The 19,812-nt window shown below is 39.4% G+C and overlaps 1 protein-coding gene and 1 long non-coding RNA gene across 2 annotated transcripts in view; both read left to right on the forward strand.

Annotated features, from left to right (window-relative positions):
- MFAP3 (microfibrillar-associated protein 3) overlaps positions 1-17,442 on the forward strand; it is an 18,307-nt gene extending 865 nt beyond the window's left edge. Inside the window, exons 2-3 of the mRNA XM_005870516.2 lie at positions 10,018-10,480; positions 14,066-17,442. Coding sequence (XP_005870578.1) covers positions 10,186-10,480; positions 14,066-14,856 — 1,086 coding nt within the window. The 5' untranslated portion in view covers positions 10,018-10,185 and the 3' untranslated portion in view covers positions 14,857-17,442. The remainder of the gene's footprint in view (positions 1-10,017; positions 10,481-14,065) is intronic.
- Positions 10,490-14,056, forward strand: LOC106726824. The gene is made up of 3 exons (XR_001362933.1): positions 10,490-10,574; positions 12,665-12,787; positions 13,689-14,056. It is a non-coding gene; the product is annotated as an uncharacterized LOC106726824 (long non-coding RNA).
- Positions 17,443-19,812: the final 2,370 nt, after the last annotated feature.

Consider the following 19,812-nt stretch of genomic DNA (forward strand, 5'->3'; position numbering starts at 1 on the left):
CACTGTGCCTGAAGCAGAAAAGAGGAAGATGCAGCCAGAGATTTAAACAGTCCAAATCTTGTAGGACAAGCATTTTGACTTTTATTTGGAAAGCAATGGAAAACAATTGAAGGTTTCTGTGCAAAGAAATGAAATGCTCAAATTTCTGACTTTAAGTTTACAACTGACCTCTCGTCAGAAAGATGCATCTCCTGGCAGTGTGAATGCATGAAACCCAGACGGACAGCAGAAAGAAAGGCATTAGAGACAGCCTCATTGTACAGCCGTGAAAAACTAGTCCCAGCTGGTGAAGGGACTTGGCCTTTTCAGAACCCAAGTCTTTCACTCCATTTAATGCCTTAAGAATCATGATATATATATATATATCACTTCCTAAAACCCTTTAGATAGTTTCCTTTGCTTTTCATGATGGTTCTCTAAATTTAGGTGCATCAATATCATGTGGGAGCTTGTTAAAAATTCCTATTAAAAAAAAACCCTGTATAAGTATAAAATAGGTTATTTCCTCTGATTTTCTGTTGTAATGGAAAATGCATAGAATTTGGGATTTAACTATGAAATCTCAGTAAGCTCCTTAACTATGTTGTAAACTTTAAAACGCTATTGGTAGTAAATATAGCAAAAAGGTGTCAAACTGTTTGGTCTTGGGCTCCTTTATACTTTTAAAACGTACTGAGAACATCAAAGAGTTTTTGTTTGTGTGGGTTATAGCTAGCAATATCTACCATTTTTTATATCAAAACAACTTTCAAAAAAGTTATTTATTTAAAATTACAAACTCGTATGTTAATTTAAATAGCATTTCTATGAAAAATATTTTCCAAAATATTTGAAAAGAATGGCATTGTTTCACATTTCTACAAGTCTTTTTAATATCTGGCTTAATAGAAGACAGCTAGATTCTCCTATCTCCTGTATTCATTGTCTTATGGTTATCACTAATCGTGTAGCCTCTGAAAAATTGTACCATATTATGAGAGAATGAAAGTGAAAAAGGCAAATAATGTCCTAGTATTATTATGAAAATTATTTTTAAAAATCATGTTTAAAAAGTCTTAGGGACAATCCACCCCCCCCTTGCAGGTTTCTGTACCACATTTTGAAAATCACCAAATTATAATTTTGTTATGACAATCAAAAGAAATATGAACTTGATTTGAAAGTCATTAAAATGCTGATGTTCAGGCCTCACCTTTATAGATGTTAAATTAGTAAGTCTGAGTGGAGCTAAAACATCTGCATCTTTAACAAGTACTACAGATTAACTTTATGTAAGTGGTCCAAGAATTTCAGTTGGAGAAAAACAGTTATAGGTCCAATTCTAGGGTGTTCTGCCCACTAAAATTTTTTTAAAAGCAACACCTGTGTATTCATTTCTTCAAGTCTCTCCATTAACAGTTTTCAGAGCCTCAGACTGAAAAGTCAGTGAGAAATTTGTAGCAAGTACCTTTCTGACTAGCAAGTTGATGAGTGTCTAAATTCAAAATGTTGAATCCAATACTATGCCAATGACTGAGGTTCTTAACTGTCATCTGTAAGCTTACAGTTTTCTGGACAGATAACTGATAGAAGGAAAGTGATAAGTCTTAGGATCAGGTACTGTACTCTCAGTGAGCTAGTGGACTGACACCGAAAGAAATCCATCTAAAATTAAGAGAGTAGAAGTGAGAGTTTAGGTTAAAAGGCTTCTTGAATAAGGTAAAATTTTAGCTGGCTATTGTAAGGAGGGTCAAATTTCCACAAGAAGATATTGGTGTGGAGGGGCGGGAAGTTTCAAATAAACGAAACAACTGGAACCAGAACTTTAGACAAGTTATTTGGCAATGACAGAGAGTAAAACAAGTGTAGTTAAGGCTAAGCCATGACAGGAAAGCTGGGGAGATTTTAGGACTTAAGCAAAGAAAGGAATGATAATGATAACCTCTAGATAAGAAAACTAAGACCACTAGAAATCATAGCTAATTAGTGACAGATGTAACTAAAGACCTGCCTTGACTTCTACATCCATTTATTCTTTTGGCAATCAATTACTGCACATGCAAGCACTGCTGTGTTCTGTCTAGCTACTTCTTTTCTGCCACCTGACTATTTCTGGAGAATTATGGATGCTACACTAGAATTTGAAGCTTATCTCATGAGTAATGGGAAATCACCAATGGATTTTGAGATTGCCTTGACTATTTTAGTTTTGTGTTTAGGACCAATTCTGAGAGGAACAGTGTTTGGGGTATCAAATGGGTATAGTTGGTATAATGTGTTATCCAGGTAAGGTAAAAGGACTATGACCTAGGTTAGGGACACAGGTCTTAATTGAAAACACCTTGGAGGTGGAATAATGATAACAATAGCATGTATTGTAATGTACCCACATTAATTCACCTCATAGGGTAGCTCACAATTACCCTATGAGGTGGTTACTGTTGATAACCTGATTCAATAGATGTGAAAATTAAGGCCTCTCAAACACACAGCTTCTTCCAGGGGTAGGATCAGGCACCCTTAACTCCAGTGCTCCTAACCACCAAGCCATGATGATCCTGTAACTTTGATCTTGCAAAACTGGAAGAATTGTATTGTTTAGCTATCATTCAAGCTATGTATATGTTGAACAGATAGATCTGTGGGTGAGAGTGAGGAGTTCTGTTTTAGTTATGCTGAGTTTGAGATACTGAAGTGGGAGGTGGGGGAGGTGGGGTCAGACTGTAGAGGAAAAGAAATGAATAAGGAGATCATAAATCAAACTTATTACATCAGTGTTTTTTCCATTTGCATCCAGTAGCTTCAGCCGGTGCTTGTGGCAAAAAGGGTAAGAGTCTGAAGTTTAACAAATAATCCTGGGTCTAAAACAAAGCTCCAATAAATGCAGAAGATATTTCTCAGTGTGCCAGAAAATATGTTGAAGTTTGAGCTGGGTGCCCAAATGCCAGTTAGGAGGTATGTGATGGCTCCAAGATACTCTTGGGAGCATAGGGGCTTTTTTTTAGAAAATGTCCCTCAAAATGGTGATTTCTTTTTGAGAAAGATTATTATAATAATGCTTCACTATAAGCAAAACCGCTTTATGTTTGTTCTTTGCAAAGGATAGAGGAGTGCTGACAATATGCTAACAAAATTGGATCTTTATTTGCTTTTTCTCCTCTTTGCCAATCCAGAATGCCACTTTGACCATCTATGTGCCAAGGTTAGGGGGACTTCTTTATTTTTCAAGTGTAACAGTGTGGGCAGAGAAGAGTGAATGAGCTGTAAATACAGCCTAGAACACATTTCATTATGGAGAAAGAAGCATTAATATCCCAGTGTATTTGGAGCAAAAGCCAATACCATCTGGGCATCAGTGTTTTCCTCCCTTTGAGTTATCTCAGAACTACTTCTGCAAACAGCAGTTTCCTCTGCCAACTTACTACTGAGCCACGAGAACGGAAATCAGCCACATTACTTCCTTATTTACTTCTGTTGAGAACTGGAACCGAATGCAAATATTTCATAGAAGTTGGCAGGAACAGCAACAAGGCAATCTGTTAGGGATGACAGTTTAGGCACTTTTCTTTTCTTTTTTTAATGATATAATCAATATTCAGAATGGTTCTGTAGGGTAAAATCATCTGCATTTCTGATTATTCATGAGCTTAGAAAAGCTTACATTTTACTACACCTAAAGCATGAAAAATGCATTGGAATAAACTTGAGTATTACACTTTTCTGTTTTTCTTATTCATGCTGAAGCAAGGTAGTAAAAAAACTTCATGCACATGCATAACTTATCCCTTTTTAACTTTTTACAGGAAGATGGCACTCTGATTTTCCTTTTTGAACTCTTTCTTCTTACCTGCAAATTTCTTCTTAGCTGCTGCATTGAGAATAGCAGGCATGATATTATGGGAAGTCCCAAACTTACAAGTGAATTGTATTTCTTTTTTTGTGAATTGTATTTCTAAAGTTCATGAAGTTCTTTCTCGTTTGCATTCATAGCACAATTATACTTCAGTACATCTCACTGTGTGTGTGTGTGTGTGTGTGTGTGTGTGTGTGTGTGTGTGTGTGTTTTCAGCTGTTTCTGCCTCCAGGCTAGTTTGTAAATTCCTGAGGGCCTGGGACAGTATCCTAGTTCAACTGAGCATCCCTTGCAGCCCCTGATTTAGCTAAGCTGTTTTAAAATCAATCCAGAATGAGTAGAATGGTTTTAGTCAATGTTGTTTTTGTTCCAAGTAGCAGAAACCAATTCACACTGACTTAAGTAAAAGGAAACTTAATTTGAAGAGATAAGTCCTGATTCCAAGGTTGATTTGTTCCCTTACTCTCTTGTCTGCTTCTGTTACCTTGAACATATACCTTTGCCAGTGTTTTCTCCCTCAACTGCTTAATAGCCTCTTATCTCCAAATGAGTTGTGTCTCTAGTAGCTCATACTAGGAGTCCTTTGTGTTCAGGATGCCTATGGTATGAGGATAAAGTACCCAGAATGAGCCTGTCTTTATTGACTAGACTATAAGGATATTGTGCAACCTATTGTTACTCTCCTGGCATAAATTAGTGTACCAGGTTATTTCTGCCACCTTTAACCTAAGAGCAGTTTAAGGGTGTTCATAGTATTTTATAGATCCTGTCTTATAGGTTTCTCTAAATTTCTAGTAGGGGCAATTGGCTATGTCCATACAGAACAGGGAACCTGAAGTCTTGACTGCATGGGCCGTCTGTGTGCATACCAGTGTCTAAGGAGGAGAGGGGGTGCAGATCCATAATGAGGACTTCCTGGAGCTATAGCACAGTTTAGTCACTCTTGCTGAACTTAATCTTTTTTCTCCTTTCTAGCTATTTCTCCATTTTCTTTTCTTGTTTGCACATTCAGTCTATATTTTTGTGGTTTTAATTTTGAATAAAGTTGAATAAAGATGCTTGTTTTTTAGGGGAGAGATAAGCAGTCTTATTGGAACCAGGAAGTAGAACTCTGTCAGCAGCCAGAACAGCGGGTGTGAGTCTCTCTTTCTCTTCCTCTCTGCTCCTCTCTGCCACCTCTCTTTCCCTTCTCCATCCCTATTGTCCTTTCTCTCTGCTTCTCTTTGTATGTGGTCCAAACCTAGCTGCCTTAGCCCCCTGTACTCCTTCTCTTCCTCAAATAGCCCTAACCCAGGATGTCTCAATTCCAAGAACAGATTCTAATTAGATTAGTCAGCCAATGGGTTGGCTTCCTCCTGGGCTTGAGAAGGCAGGATTCAAGAAAGAGAAACAACATAGGCTAGGTAGATTACAGCAAAGGTTCTCTAACACAAAGTCAGGACACATAAAAACAATGTTAGCATATTACGGTTGGAGTCTAAGGTTAGTTTGCAATGCCTGTTTGATCCATATTTTTGTGACATACTTATTTGCAGTGAGAAAAAAATGTGAAATTTAAAATTAAAGATTAAAATTACATATGGAATTCTAAAATCCCCCTCCCCCAAGATTTTTAAATGGTTGGTGGTATTCTGAGTAAAAATGTTTTATTTATCTTAACTAATGGTTTTGCTATAAGGTGTAGATTTTAGCACAATATCTGAAAAGACTATCAACAGTAATAATAACTGGAGCTTATTCAGTGATTACTATTGCCAGACTCTCACATGCAGACCTCACAATAGTCCTATGAGAATACATACTATTATTTTCCCTATTTTAAAGATGAGGGGACTGAGGCAGAGAGAGGTTAAGTCATTAACAAAAGTTACAAGGCTAGTTAAAATTAGAGCCAGGATTAGAATCCAGGAAATCTGGCTCCAGAGTCTGTACTTTGAACTTCTCTGCTACCCTGCCTTTATCAGAGGCCTGCAATGATGATATTTCAGGGTAATCGTAATTCAAATGGAATGTGAGTGGTTGTCTCGTATTGGAAGTGTTCAGTCTGGAGCACAATTAGGCAGGGCTGTTGTAGAGGAAATAAGGATGTATATTAGTGGTCTCTGGATGCCAGCCCATGGACCCTCTACCTCAAAATCACTCAGGAGCTAATTTAAAAACATAAGTTCCAAGGTCTGAACCCAGGGGTTCTTATTCTGGGTTGAGACCCAATAATCTATATTTTTAACAAGTTCTCTAGATGATTGTGATATTCAAACTGGTTTGGAAACTCTGGACTTGGTAATCTTTTATTTCCACCATCATCTTCTAAAACAAGATAGTAAATGAAGACTTTGGGTTGGTTCAAGGAACACCTTTAGGCATTATGCCTTTAAGTTTTTTCAAGATTGTTAGCATTGTCTCTGTGTGTCAGAGAATATAGTAAGTGCTAGTAAATGCATGTCAGTTTGAATATTTATGATCCCTGTTACATAACATTCTTCAATTTACAAAGATCCATCACATACTTCATCAAATTTAAACTAATCTCCATCAGTAAATAGTTATTGAACATGTACTAGTTATGAAGTATGGCAATAAAAAATATAGTCTCTCTGCTTACAGCGTTCATAGGTGAGATGGGGTAGACTGCCTAGCAGTACGGAGCAGCATGTGCTAGAGCCAGGTGAGCAGTATAGTGGTGAGGGTTACAGGGGTCCAGGAAGAGCCATCCTGTATCCAGGTATACACTGGATCCATGTGGGAGGAAGAGCCAGGCTTAGAGAGGAGGCTCAGGGAGGCTGCATGAAGAAGGGACTCCACAGCAGTAACTGCCAGGACACCACTTGCCCCACCCCTCTCCTGGGGGTACTGTTTATCACCCAGAAGCTCCTGCATCTCAAGAGCTAGGAGAGAGCCCATTTCTTCCACTCCCAGTGTCTTCTACCCTAGCTGCCTTGATTTGGGGGGTACATACCATCCCTGCAGATGATCTACCTTACTCTTGAGACTCTCAGTTCTGTGGCCTCTTCGTCTTGAACAAGTTATCTTCTTCACTCACTTCAGCCTCACACTCCAGTTCCCAAAGTCCACCTCCAACTTTGCTGTTGGCCCAGACTGCTCCCCTCTAGAATCAGGAATCCAACCCAGCGCTCTTATTCCTGAACACCACCTAACCAGTGATCCATCTGCTTTTTCCCTGTCCCTGCCCCTTTACCTAGAACACTTCTCTTCCATTCCCGAATTCTGTTTATCCCCCAGGACCTGTTGCACATCTCACTTTCTCAGCGAGGCTTTCTGCAATGAGGTTAGTTTCCCGTGTTGCCTGCTCCTGTCGCACCCTATACTTTCCCTTGGGCAGCATTTAGTATATTTTGTGTGTATTTAGTCAGTGTCTGTGTCCTCTAGCAGACTGAGCTCCATGAAGGCAGAGACCGTGTCTATAGTACCGTAGGTACTACTGAAATACATGAAAAATGTATACCTCTAGTCTAAAATAGGTTCTAAACTCAGTGGTGGGCAGGGTGGGGAGGAAGGAAATGGCAGGATAAGAAATGCGGTGGTATTAGAATAAAGTGGAGTTATGGGGGGTTATTTGTTTTGTTTGTTTTTGTGTTTGTTTTCCCTACAAAGAGAACAGGCCTCTAGCTCAGAGCCTTCAGCAGATGGCAGTATCTCTGAAAGTTAATAACATTGCCTTCTTTTTACTGTGTTTATGTGTACAGTTACTTTTATCCACAGATGTGATACAGACTTTTCTTCTAAAATAAATGTATGGAAGTAAATAATGAGTTGATTTAAAGAAAAAGCATAAATAATAACTTGGTACACGGATATAGCATAAAAATTATGGCAGTAGAAGGAATGCATGAAATTTGGAAAATGCTGGCTTGGATGAAGCCACAGAAACACCTCATCAAAGTCGTGGGGGACACCTGCACCCAAGTGCTCTGTTTCCTCTAGTGTCATTTTAGTTGGGTTTGGGGAGGAAATGAAAATAAGCACATGTGTTCCATCTGTTATAACAAAGTCTGAAGTTTTTTGTTTTATTCTAAATAGTGTGTTCTTAAATTTGGAAGATACAGAAAATTATTTTCATTATTCAACCATCCTTTCAAGGGCTAATGAAAATTAAATGACATTTACAGTGTATCATAATTCAGACTTTGAGGAGTTTAATGGCAAAATACAATGATCCATTGCTTTTTATGTTATACTAGAGGCCCGATGCATGAAATTCATGCAAAAGCAGGCCTTCCTTCCCCCGGCTGCCAGCACCAGCTTCTCTCTGGCACCTGGGACCCAGGCTTCCCTCAGGCAGCCAGCAGACACCCAGGACCCGGGCCTCCCTCTGACTACCGGCAGGCATCTGGGACCCGGGCTTCCCTTGCAGCCCTGACTTTGTCCAAAAGGTTGCCCGGAAGGAGATCTGGTCTAATTAGCATATTATGCCTTTATTATTATAGACTAGAGGCCCAGCGCACAAAATTCGTGTGTGGGTACAGTCTTTAGGCCTGGCCTGTGATCAGGGCCATCTTCCCCAGCTGCCTGCAGCCACACCCGCCCCCCGCTGCCACCCACCCCTGGTTCCCCGTTCGCCATTGGGCGATTGGTGCCTGACGGCCGGGGGAAGGGACCGAGAGATTGGCTGTTCCCGCCCGCTTGCTGGCCCCGCCCCTGCCGTGGGTGGCCGTCAGGCAATCGGACCCTGCCAGCTGGGGAAAGGGACCAAGAGGTAGTCAGTGTGCCTAATAGCGACTGGTCCAGCGGTCATTCTGGTCGTTCTGCCGTTAGGGTCAACTTGCATATTACCTTTTATTATATAGGATAGAGGCCTGGTGCACAGGTGGGGGCCAGCTGGCCTGCCCTGAAGGGGACCCTGGATCGGGGTGGGGGATCCCCATTGGAGGGCAGGGCCGGCCAGGGTAAGGGGCCTCGGGGTTTGCAGGCTGGCCATGCCCCTGATCGGGGTGGGGATCCCCCTGGGGGGCGGGGCTGGCCTGGGCGAGGGACCATGGGCAGTTTGCAGGCTGGCCACACCCCCGGCTTTGTCAGGAAGGACGTCTAGAATGACATCTGGAAGATGTCCGGTCTAATTAGCATATTGCCCTTTTATTAGTATAGATGACCAAGAAGTCGTCATGAAAGTGTAAAATGGGAGGAAATGTCATTTCCAAAACTAATTATTTTGGGCTTTTGTAAAAAATAAAGCTAGGGGTTTCATCTCATATTTTATAGAAATAAGAGTTGAAATTTTTCTTTGGGAGTCAGTGATTTAAAAGAGGAATCACATTACCAGGACAATGATCATAATCACACACACTCTTAGACTGGGATACCATTTTTCTTATTATTTGTGATATTATACTTTTATTTCAAATTTGTTTGGTAAGCTTTCCCTGTAGCTTATATTTGCATTTCTACCAACTAGTCATTTAAAATGTCAGTTTCTCCCTTAGCTAATTTTACAGACTTTGAGCTAGAAATTTGGTATGCTTACAAACTGTTAAATGTGTACTATATTTTGTCTCTTGATATTGAAGAAACTATTAAAGGGAATTATTTTGTCTAATGTTCTTGCCCAAGAGTGTTATAGCCTCCCAAGTCAGTATATGTATATTTATGTATATACAGTAGCACAATTTTCTTTCTAATATTAAAAGAACTATCTCAACTGTCTCTGCATTATTTATATATATCTATGTACTTGAACTCAAATTTTGGGCACCATGGTTATGATTATGATATACCAGTTGATTTACATTATTAATAGAATGATAGATGGTAATGGTACAATTTGGAAAGAAAGACCATTAAGCTAAATATTTTAGCCTTCATTGGCTCCCTGTTGCATAGAATTTGTCAGAGTGAAATAGAACCGTAACATTTCACAACTAGGAGGGTCCTTAAAAATTGTCTTATTTTGTCCCTTATTTGCAGATAAGAAAACAAGCCCAGCTACTTACCAAGGTCGGACAGCTAGTTGGTAGCAAAACTAGGACCAGAATGTAGGTCTGCCATTTCCCAATTTGGTGCTCTTTCTACCATCCCTATGTGAGATTTTTAGGTGGTGTTCTCTCTATTGCATTCCCTGATGTTGGCACCAGTTATTCTAATCCATTTTTCATCTATTCATTTATAGAATATAGAGTTTCACCCCACTATGCATCTTTGTTGTTTAAACTTTATATCTGGTTTTCTTTTAGGTTGGTCTTCATTCACATGTTTAACCTTGAAGACTTCAAAATACATTTGGATCTACTACTTTTCTGGAAAACTCCAATACCAAGCAATAAATTACCCACTGTACTCTCGTTATAGTATAGAAGCTTTTCAGTTCTCCAAATCTAAATAAGATTGTCTCCCGTTTTCCCATGAAGCCACATTGTTGTTTATTCACTTTAGTAGTGAGTGTTACTGTGCCGGCTGCTTTTGTTTTGGAAGATGGAGGCTTCAACCAAATGGACCCACTGGGAGCAAATCATAGTTCTTTCAATGTGTCATTTCCCCCAAGCTTTGAACTCTCAGCAGGCTCCCACTCGGGTGATAATGTTATCATAGCCAAAGAGGGAGCTAGTGTTTCAATCGAGTGTCTTCTCACAGTCAACCACTATGAAGATATCCATTGGTACAACTCAAAAGGACAGCATCTGGATGACAGAGGCAGAGGTAACTATGCCAGGGTATAATTAATCAAGGTTACTCATTTCCTGTTACTTCTTTCTTCTTGGTTTTATAGCATATTCAACAAGAAATCTCAAAGGTAAGGTACCAGGGTGAATAATTAAAACTTTTGAAAGGCCTGGAATATTATACCTATCAGAAAAAATAAATTAATTACAATTACTTAACCAGAAGAAGAAAAAAATAAGGAATAGTTATAAATTTAAAAGGTGTTCATATGATTGTGAGCGCATTTCTTGCCTCTTGGTGAGTTGATTTCCGTTTTTGTTGAAGGTCAGCTTCATCAGGGCTGCTGCATACAGCTGTGCAGGCTATGCACTGCACAGGTCCAGGGAGACCATTCTAGACTGTAGTGTGATAGTACAGTTTGGTGGCCCTGTGTGAATATAACAAGAAGGATTTTGACTAGACTTAAGTAAATTTGTCATAATTTTTTTTAAAAAAATTTGCTCAGAAACGAGTTACTAAAAATGTTAGAGGAAATCCAAGGTTGTTGGTTTTGAATGATGATAGATATGTGCATAAAACTTTAAGTGCCTCTGATAGTTACAAGGGCATTGAGGAGGAGCTCTGTACACCCTTCTAGTTCATTTTTTTTCTATTCTGTACACTTAATTTACTTGAAAACAGGAAAGTTTCTCATAATTTTTGTATCTCCATCTTAAAAATCACACAAATAATGTGACCAAGCTCTACCTTTTGACAGCTTTTTGTTTGATTTTGCTGTCTGTAGACCTGTAAACACATCTTAATCAGAATACTGTTTACTGAACTAGTGTTCTGTTAGGAAGATGTTTTTGATGACCACATGGGTTAAAGCATTTCAAAAAGAAATCACCATGAAAAATCATTGGGATAAAGGTTAAATCCAGGATCCTCAGAAGGTACACTTTTGGAAAAGCCCGCTTATCTTTCTTGCTAGAAAGATGGTCTAATCCCTTGGACTATAAAGGATATTTGGTTATTCACATTAGAATAGAAAACAGAAGTAGACAGTGATGTTTCCTTCTAAAGTATCATTTTAACCATCTACAAACTGAGTAACTGGCCACTAAGGAATTGGAGTGTTTGAATTATTAGGAAGAAGAGTGTATTTTTAACTAGCTTCTTAAGAATATAGGCCTATTAATCAGAATCTCTAGGGTGGTACCCAGAATGTGTATTTTGAAAATGATTCGGGGTTCCACATTTGTACTCACTGGCCTAGACTCACCTCTTTTGGTCTGTTGGATCCTGACCAAATGCATCTGAGATTTGCATTATTCAATTAATGTAATTAGTACTGACTGACGACATAAACAAAGCTTAGGTTAAGTTGACACCAGCCAATTGAAATGCAGTTTTATTTTCCTATTTTGCCTTTACTTTAAAAACCATTAAACTAACATCTATCATTGATACTTTCAACAACAGCTCTAGAAAATTGTATTAAATTTTATGACTCTCAAGTGAGAGGAGTTTAAAGAGCATGCCAATCTAGTATAAGGTTCATAAATCTTGAGCTATTATCAGCAAATGAGCTAGAGAGTTTAGATTGTGTTCGTAGCACAGTAGTTGATTATTGGAGTCTATGTAGTTCAGTGATGGTGAACCTATGACACGCATGTCAGAGGTGACATGTGAACTCATTTTTTTGGTTGATTTTTCTTTGTTAAATGGCATTTAAATATATAAAATAAATATAAAAAATATACATCTTTGTTTTACTATGGTTGCAAATATCAAAAAATTTCTATATGTGATACGGCACCAGAGTTAAGTTAGGGTTTTTCAAAATGCTGACACGCCAAGCTCAAAAGGTTCGCCATCACTGATGTAGTTCATCAGACCTTGGATTCCTGGGGTAGCCTTTTCATAGCCCAAGTTTATAAGACAGAAGCTTGAGGAATAATGACTATATTTATAGCTACATACTTTCCTCCTCTTTTTACATTGGTGAAGTGATGGCTCTTAAATATAACTGTAGAATTTAGATAAATTTTGATGGTAAAAAACATGGGCACGATCCAGAGTGCTTATTAATTGATGTGCCTCTAAAATAATCCAGAACCATAGAATCTCAGGGATTAAAGAGATCGTGAAGGTTCGGATTCGGTTGAGGCTTAAGCAGTCATCCAGCCTCCTCTGGGACACCATCTCTGGTCATTGGGACTCACACCTACACTCCAGGTTAGCCCATTGATCTCATCTTTGAATGACTGTCACAATTAAAGTACAGAGTACGCTGAGAATTTACTGCAAATGTGAGAATTGTGCAGGCAGAGCCAAGTTATTAAAGGACATTGAATCAAGGTGGGTGGTCAGTGTGCTTTGCTTTTCTGTATATGTGTTTGCTAAATGAAGACACCTTCATATATGGAAGAGAAGTGACATGTTTTAGGTGAAAAATAGAAGCTCAGGCATCTTAAAGGCAACTTTATTCTTTGCAAACTGCTCATTTACCCTGACTTATGAGACATATCTTTTGGCTTGTGCTTCAGTTACTCTTGCCAGAAAGTCAAGATATAATTAACACATCTTTTCTAACAAAAACAAATTCACATGTGGAAGGCATGCCACATTAGCCAGTTAGTAATTGAACAAATTCATTAAATTGTCTATTGTTATATAAACTCATTATTGAAAATAAGCACAGTTAAATAAAAAGAAGAAAATCAAAATTATTCATAGCCCATCACCCAGAAATGACCATTGTTTTATATTTCTGAGGCATATTCTTATAGTATATGAAAATGTATAGGTAGAAATCGTGATGTAGATATACATACAGGCACACCTCGTTTCATTGTACTTTGCTTTATTGTGCTTCACATATGTTGCTTTTTTTTCTTTTTCTTTTTTCACAAATTAAAGGTAAGACCACCAGCAAAATAATTATATTTTCTTTACTCCGATACAGTGGGGCCTTGACTTACGAGTGTTCCGACTAACGAGTTTTTCAAGATATGAGCCGTCTCTCGGCCGATTTTTTGCTTTGAGTTGCAAGCTAAAATTCGGGTTACGAGCCAGCTTCAGATATCCCACCGCTAGTTGGCGCAGTGAACGTCACAGTGAACACCACAACATCAGCCCAGCATCACGTGTCTCACTCGTTCACTTTTTGATTTGACATACGAGTAATTTGAGTTACAAGCTCCGTCACAGAACGAATTAAACTCGTAAGTCAAGGCCCCACTGTACTCGCTTTATTTAGGTGGTCTGGAACGGAACCTGCAATATCTCCAAGTATACCTGTATACATAGAAACATTTTTTAAAGATTAATCATTAAGTATTATATAGACCTGTCTCCCTGAAAGGCTTATGACGTTTAGCAGTGAAAAGGTAACTATGATAATCTTTACTGTCTGGAAGGAAGACCTTGGTTCCCTTTTAAGTTCTAGGCTATTTAAATTCTGACCCTGGATGTAACAGTCTGCCCTTTCTTATTGATTTGAAGAAATAGCAGAACCTAATAGATGAGTTGAGTTAAAATATTCTCATGAAGAAAAGGAATATTGATAATCCAGTTGGCATATTTAGTGGTAATATTCTTTATGCTGTAATGTTTTTATTTCTGTTGGGTTATCAGGTGGAAAATGGTTGGTTTCTGATAACTTCCTGAATATCACCAACGTAGCCTTTGATGACCGTGGGCTCTATACATGTTTCGTCACGTCTCCAATTCGTGCCTCCTACTCTGTCACCCTGCGCGTTATCTTCACCTCGGGAGACATGAGTATCTACTACATGATTGTTTGTCTGATTGCCTTTACGATCACTCTCATCTTGAATGTCACACGGCTCTGCATGATGAGCAGCCATCTTCGTAAGACCGAAAAGGCTATTAATGAATTCTTCAGAACCGAAGGGGCCGAGAAACTTCAGAAGGCCTTTGAGATTGCAAAACGCATCCCCATCATCACCTCGGCTAAAACTCTGGAGCTCGCCAAAGTCACACAATTTAAGACCATGGAGTTTGCTCGTTACATAGAAGAACTGGCACGAAGCGTCCCTCTTCCACCCCTTATTCTAAACTGCAGGGCATTTGTTGAAGAGATGTTTGAGGCTGTGCGAATGGATGACCCTGATGACTTGGGAGAAAGAATTAAAGAGAGACCTGCCTTGAACGCTCAAGGTGCCATCTATGTCATTAACCCAGAGATGGGACGGAGTAATTCACCAGGAGGAGATTCAGATGATGGTTCTCTGAATGAACCAGGCCAGGAAATAGCAGTTCAGGTTTCTGTTCACCTTCAGTCAGAAACCAAAAGTATTGGTACGGATTCTCAAGACAGCAGTCATTTCAGCCCACCTGACGATATGGGGTCTGCAGAGGCCAACTCTAACTACAAAGATGGGCCATATGAAAACCAGCTGTGAGCTCCCAGTACCTACAAAAACTGCTCTCGGAATAAGGAACCTGTTTCATGCAGGACATAACATTTTTACCAAGAGATGACTGGGGTTTTCCCCTTGTTCAGATTAAGCACATCAGAACATACAGTATTGCCAAAATCTTTGTAAAAATGCAGCATTTTTCCTATCTGATATTTCTCAGTCATTTTCCTCAATCTTGAGTAGCTGATAGACATTACGATTTAAAGGAACCTGAGAGGTAAAAGTGATGGGGAAAGTACCACACTAAGAGTTCCATGGCTTCTCTTCTGGTCACAGTTCTTCCAGTGGCTAGGGCTGACATATATCTTGAAGCCTCAGTTTTCCTACCAATAAGATGAGGGATTTGCATTAAATAATGTGTTTCTAGCATTATCGCTTTAATCCACTGAAATCTTTAGCACATCTCTAAATAAGCCCGTCTCTGGACTTTTAGTCCCTTTTTGTGGAAAGGACCAAGTTGAGACTTTATTCTGTAGTTTAGATTTCTAAACCAGTGCCATAGTGCATAAAAGGTATGGGTGTTTTTTGGACATTTTGCCTTGTGGAGTATGCAATTGCATGTACTAGGTTGAATCTTTTCAGTGTAGCTCAGGTCTGTATTGTTACACAGATATCAGGGAGCTAACTGCTCCTTAGTAAACTACTTTCCATGAGTAAATTGGTCCTTTGGGGGGATATATCACGTCTTTTTAACTTACTGAGGTGTCATTGAGCTGGCAGTGATTTCTCAAAAGTGAGCGATTTGTTTCTAAGGAATACCGTCTTCAGTGCTTTTAGAATAAGAAACAGTGTCAAATCATCTGTCTCTGGTAAATCATGGATTTTGACACTTCTGTTAAGAGAATTTCTCAGGCTTTCCCTTTTTAAAAGTACTGGACTCGACAAGAGGGTTCTGTGTTTGGGATCCCATTCCCAGGGGAAACCCAGAGCTGGATTCCTCTTCAAATCTCTGTCAATCTTCTTGCCCTCTGTGGTCTTAAATATGGTGCTAATAGTCGCATGCCTGCCTCCTTATCTTGTTTGTTTTGTTTATATTTTATTGTTGTTGAGGTTTTTATTTTTGTATACTTCAGATAAAGAATTGAGCTAGGGCTGCTTTTGTGGCCTCTCTGGGATGTACTAACCTGAAATGAAATTAGATAATGGTGTGTGATGTATGTTACTATATTAAATAGATTAAATACATATGCATATATAGGTAGATGTATATACACATACATACAAGTAATCAAGACATAAAGAAGGATAAAAATTATGGGTGATGCCACCTGATTCAACTGTGTGTAATAAACACTTAAGACACTATTTCTTGTCTGGCTGAGATCTGATATAATGGGTTGTAAATACTCTTTAGAATAATTTACTTGCTATAGGAAGCTTGGTGTCACATAATTTTAAGAACTTGGCAGTGGAGCTCCATTTGGTACTTCACATTTCTTCATTTGGCTTCTGATTATTGAAGCGTTATTGAACTAGTGGGTCCTGAGGGAAATGTTCAGAGGAGGTTTTATCTGGATTTTAATTTAAGGTATCAAATGGAGAAAGGTAGGAAATCCCAAGTGTGACCAGATAGAATTCATGCCTCCCTTTGTCCGGGCTTATCGGAAATAATACCTCTGCTCTGGAGGGCACGAATGAATCCATGCGCAGTTGTATCAGATGGCTTTAGGGATGAATATGATAATACAGCCTCTTCTGTCTCTCTGACTGTTTCCATGGAAACCTTCAGAGCCAAACAAAAGCTACCAGTCATTTAGCCAAAGCTTGCCTTGGCTCATCAACCTGTATTTCTTTAAGGAGACTGCTTCCATATATTTGGCTATGAGAACAGGGGCTCTGGAACATACCCTAGATTATAGAGCACTTTTCCCTTCCCAGAATGTTTCTCTTGAAAAATTAAAACTTTTCAAAATCCCTTGTTTGAGATCTGTCCCCTGAACATTTCTCACATCTTCAGATAGTACCCCAATTCTGTCCCAAAGTAGCATCTCTGGGGGCATTTCTTAGAATGTAGCTTGTCACATTAAAGAGAATGAATTTACCCCTGATGTTCCCATAATGGACATGGTATTTGGAGCCCTAAGGAAGATATTTAATGATCGACGCCATGGAAAACAGGACTTCATAAAAATACAGAAAATATTGAAAAAAAACTATAAATTTAGACAATACTATAAAATAATTAAGTCCAGCTATTCCAGTGTATCCTGGATAAATTATTTTAGAAGCATAATGATGACTTAAGTCGGTGGCCAAAGTAACTAGTTTACTTTGAATATTCCAGGTGTCATTGATAAGAAATTAAATTAGGTCAAAATTTAATCAGTTGATATTTTTAAAGCTAGTTTTCAAGAGGAAGGAAATCACACTAATATTTTCTGTATCTAATGAAAAGACTCCATATATAATTAATAGTCTCATGTTATCTTGTAAAATCTTTAACCTTTTGAACTTAAACTATACTCTAAAAGTCTTTTGATAATAACTGGTGTAATTATCCTTTTGCCTCATTGGATTTTATAGTTGGTGAAAATGCCTATACTCAATAAAATGTATTTGAAATATTTATCTCATTTATAAATTTTGTCTTATATATAATGAACTTTATTGTCTTTATGAAATAGTGGCTTTGTGAAATAAATTCTCTAAAAATAGACATGTAAGCATTTTTATAGATTTTTTTTACCAGCTGAAACCAGACAGGCATCTTTTGAGCTGATAAGCTGTGTCTGTCATGATAGGTTAATTCTTAAGTCAGGCCCAGGGAGCAACTGTATTTCCTACCAACTACCTTGATATAAACATCTTGGGAGTTGCTGACCTGGAATGGTTGTGAGAAGGCCCCTGGCTTCTTGGCTTCACTTATCATGTATTTTAAAGTCAAAGTACACTGCTTTCCCTTCAGTCCTCCAGCCTCCGTGAAGCCCTTGGTACAGTACTCTCCACGCCCTGCATATAGTCTCACCCTAGATCAGACTTTGTCTCCTGTGTCCCAGCGTGGCATGGGAGCACGGCATGCCCATTTTCCAGAGTCCAGCCAGCCTTGTCTCCACACACCAGCAGTTACAACACAAGTGTATTATATTTCCCAAATCACCAGTAAGAGAACACAATCTCTTCTCATCTAGGCCAATAAGGTTGAAAATGCTCAGCCTTATGCATAAACTTGTCGATTCTCAACACAGTCCATAAAAGTAAATGAGTATATTTGGTACTAGAGGCCTGGTGCACAAATTTATGCATGGGTGGGGTCCCTCGGCCTGGCTGGTCACCCCCCAACCCCGATCGGGGCCAATCTCGGGGCCAGCCGGCCCAGGGGAGGGACTGCAGGAGGTTGGCCCGCTGGCTGAGGGGAGGGACCATGGGAGGTTGGCTGGCCACAGAAGGTTGGCTGTGGAAGCGCACTAACCACCAGGGGGCAGCTTCTGTGTTGAGCATCTGCCCCCTGGGGGTCAGTGCGCATAATAGCAACCGGTCAGTCGTTCAGTTGTAATGGTCGCTTAGGCTTTTATATATATAGATGGTTCAGATGATGTTTAAATGGTCACCATTTCAGTGAATACATTATAATTTTGTCCTTTTTTAAGAAAAAGTCATCCTTGAATGTAAAATATTAAATATTTAATGTATTATATTTTATTTGTCTGAAATCTTCTGTAGCTTATATATTCATTTTTATGTGTCTTGGAATTTGATGCTAATGATTTTAATTTAAGCAGGAATAAGTTTGGATTCAAGTTGGATGCCACCGTGGCTACCCATTGTAATTTTACAAATATTTGCTAAGCATTTATGTTTTCGGTACTTTGATTCATACTTACATGGGTGTTCTGCCCACAGTTACCATGAGGACACAGTTAGCAGACCATCCTCGCTGGGCCCAAATGCAGCAGTTTCCCATTCTGAAGTAAGGCATTCCTGGCAAAGGCCAGAGCTTGAGCACAGACCTACATAGGACTGGTTCATAAAGTTTGTGATGAGATTTGGCAGTTGAAAGGGGTAGCTCTATTAGAAGCAAGCAACTGCAGCCTAATTAGGAGTGAAGGATGAGGATTGAAAAGCACAGGATCTCAGAAGACAAGCAAAGGAAATAGAGGTGTGACTCATTACTTAAATGCCACAGACTCCTTAGAATGAAAACCCAGCCCATATCTCCCTGTGGTAAAAGTTCACTGCTTTGGAGTTTTGATTTCACTAGCCAATACAGGACTTGGCCTCTGGACTTTAGTAAAATGGGGTTGATAACACCGACCTCACAAATTAATATGAAGATTAAATATAGCAACAAACAGGGTGCTAGCTGTACCATGCCACACAGTGTAGGACCAGTCATCAGTGTCAGCTTTGCTAGCAGACATGTCCAGCTGAAGACTGGTTGCATATGTACTCAACCCCAAATTCCTCCAGATCTCTCTCAGTTACAAGTGCATTTGACTGCATGCTGTAGAAACCCAATTGTAGTAGCTTACTCAAATAAGAGGTTTGTTTTTCTCCCAATAGAAAGTCCAGAGGAATGTAGAACAAGGCCAGTATAGGGGCCCAAGTCTCAGGACTCAGGCTCCTTCTAGATACCTCTCCACCCTTAGTAACTGGCTTTCATCTGCATGGTCACAAGATGTCTTAAATTGGGTTCTTCCAAGTGTCCCTGAGAGAAGGATTAATGTGCAAGTAGTTTATCTGGAAAGTGAGCCCAGGCAGATAGGGGAGTGGGGAAGTGAGGCAGAAAAGAAGGAGTCAATACGGGATGCCTTAAGGAGTGAGTTACTACTGTGGGTAGCTGATGTTCATTCCTACCCAGGACCTCAGGGAGCTCTGCCGCCAGTGAATGTAGCTCATGCCTCAAAACTGTCCCACCTGGAGGCCAAGAAGCTGGGATGTTTATATACCAACTAGAGGCCCGGTGTACAAAAATTTATGCACTCGGGGGGGGGGGGCCCC

Source organism: Myotis brandtii, unplaced genomic scaffold (genome assembly GCF_000412655.1).
Source record: "Myotis brandtii unplaced genomic scaffold, ASM41265v1 scaffold32, whole genome shotgun sequence".
NCBI lineage: Eukaryota > Metazoa > Chordata > Mammalia > Chiroptera > Vespertilionidae > Myotis > Myotis brandtii.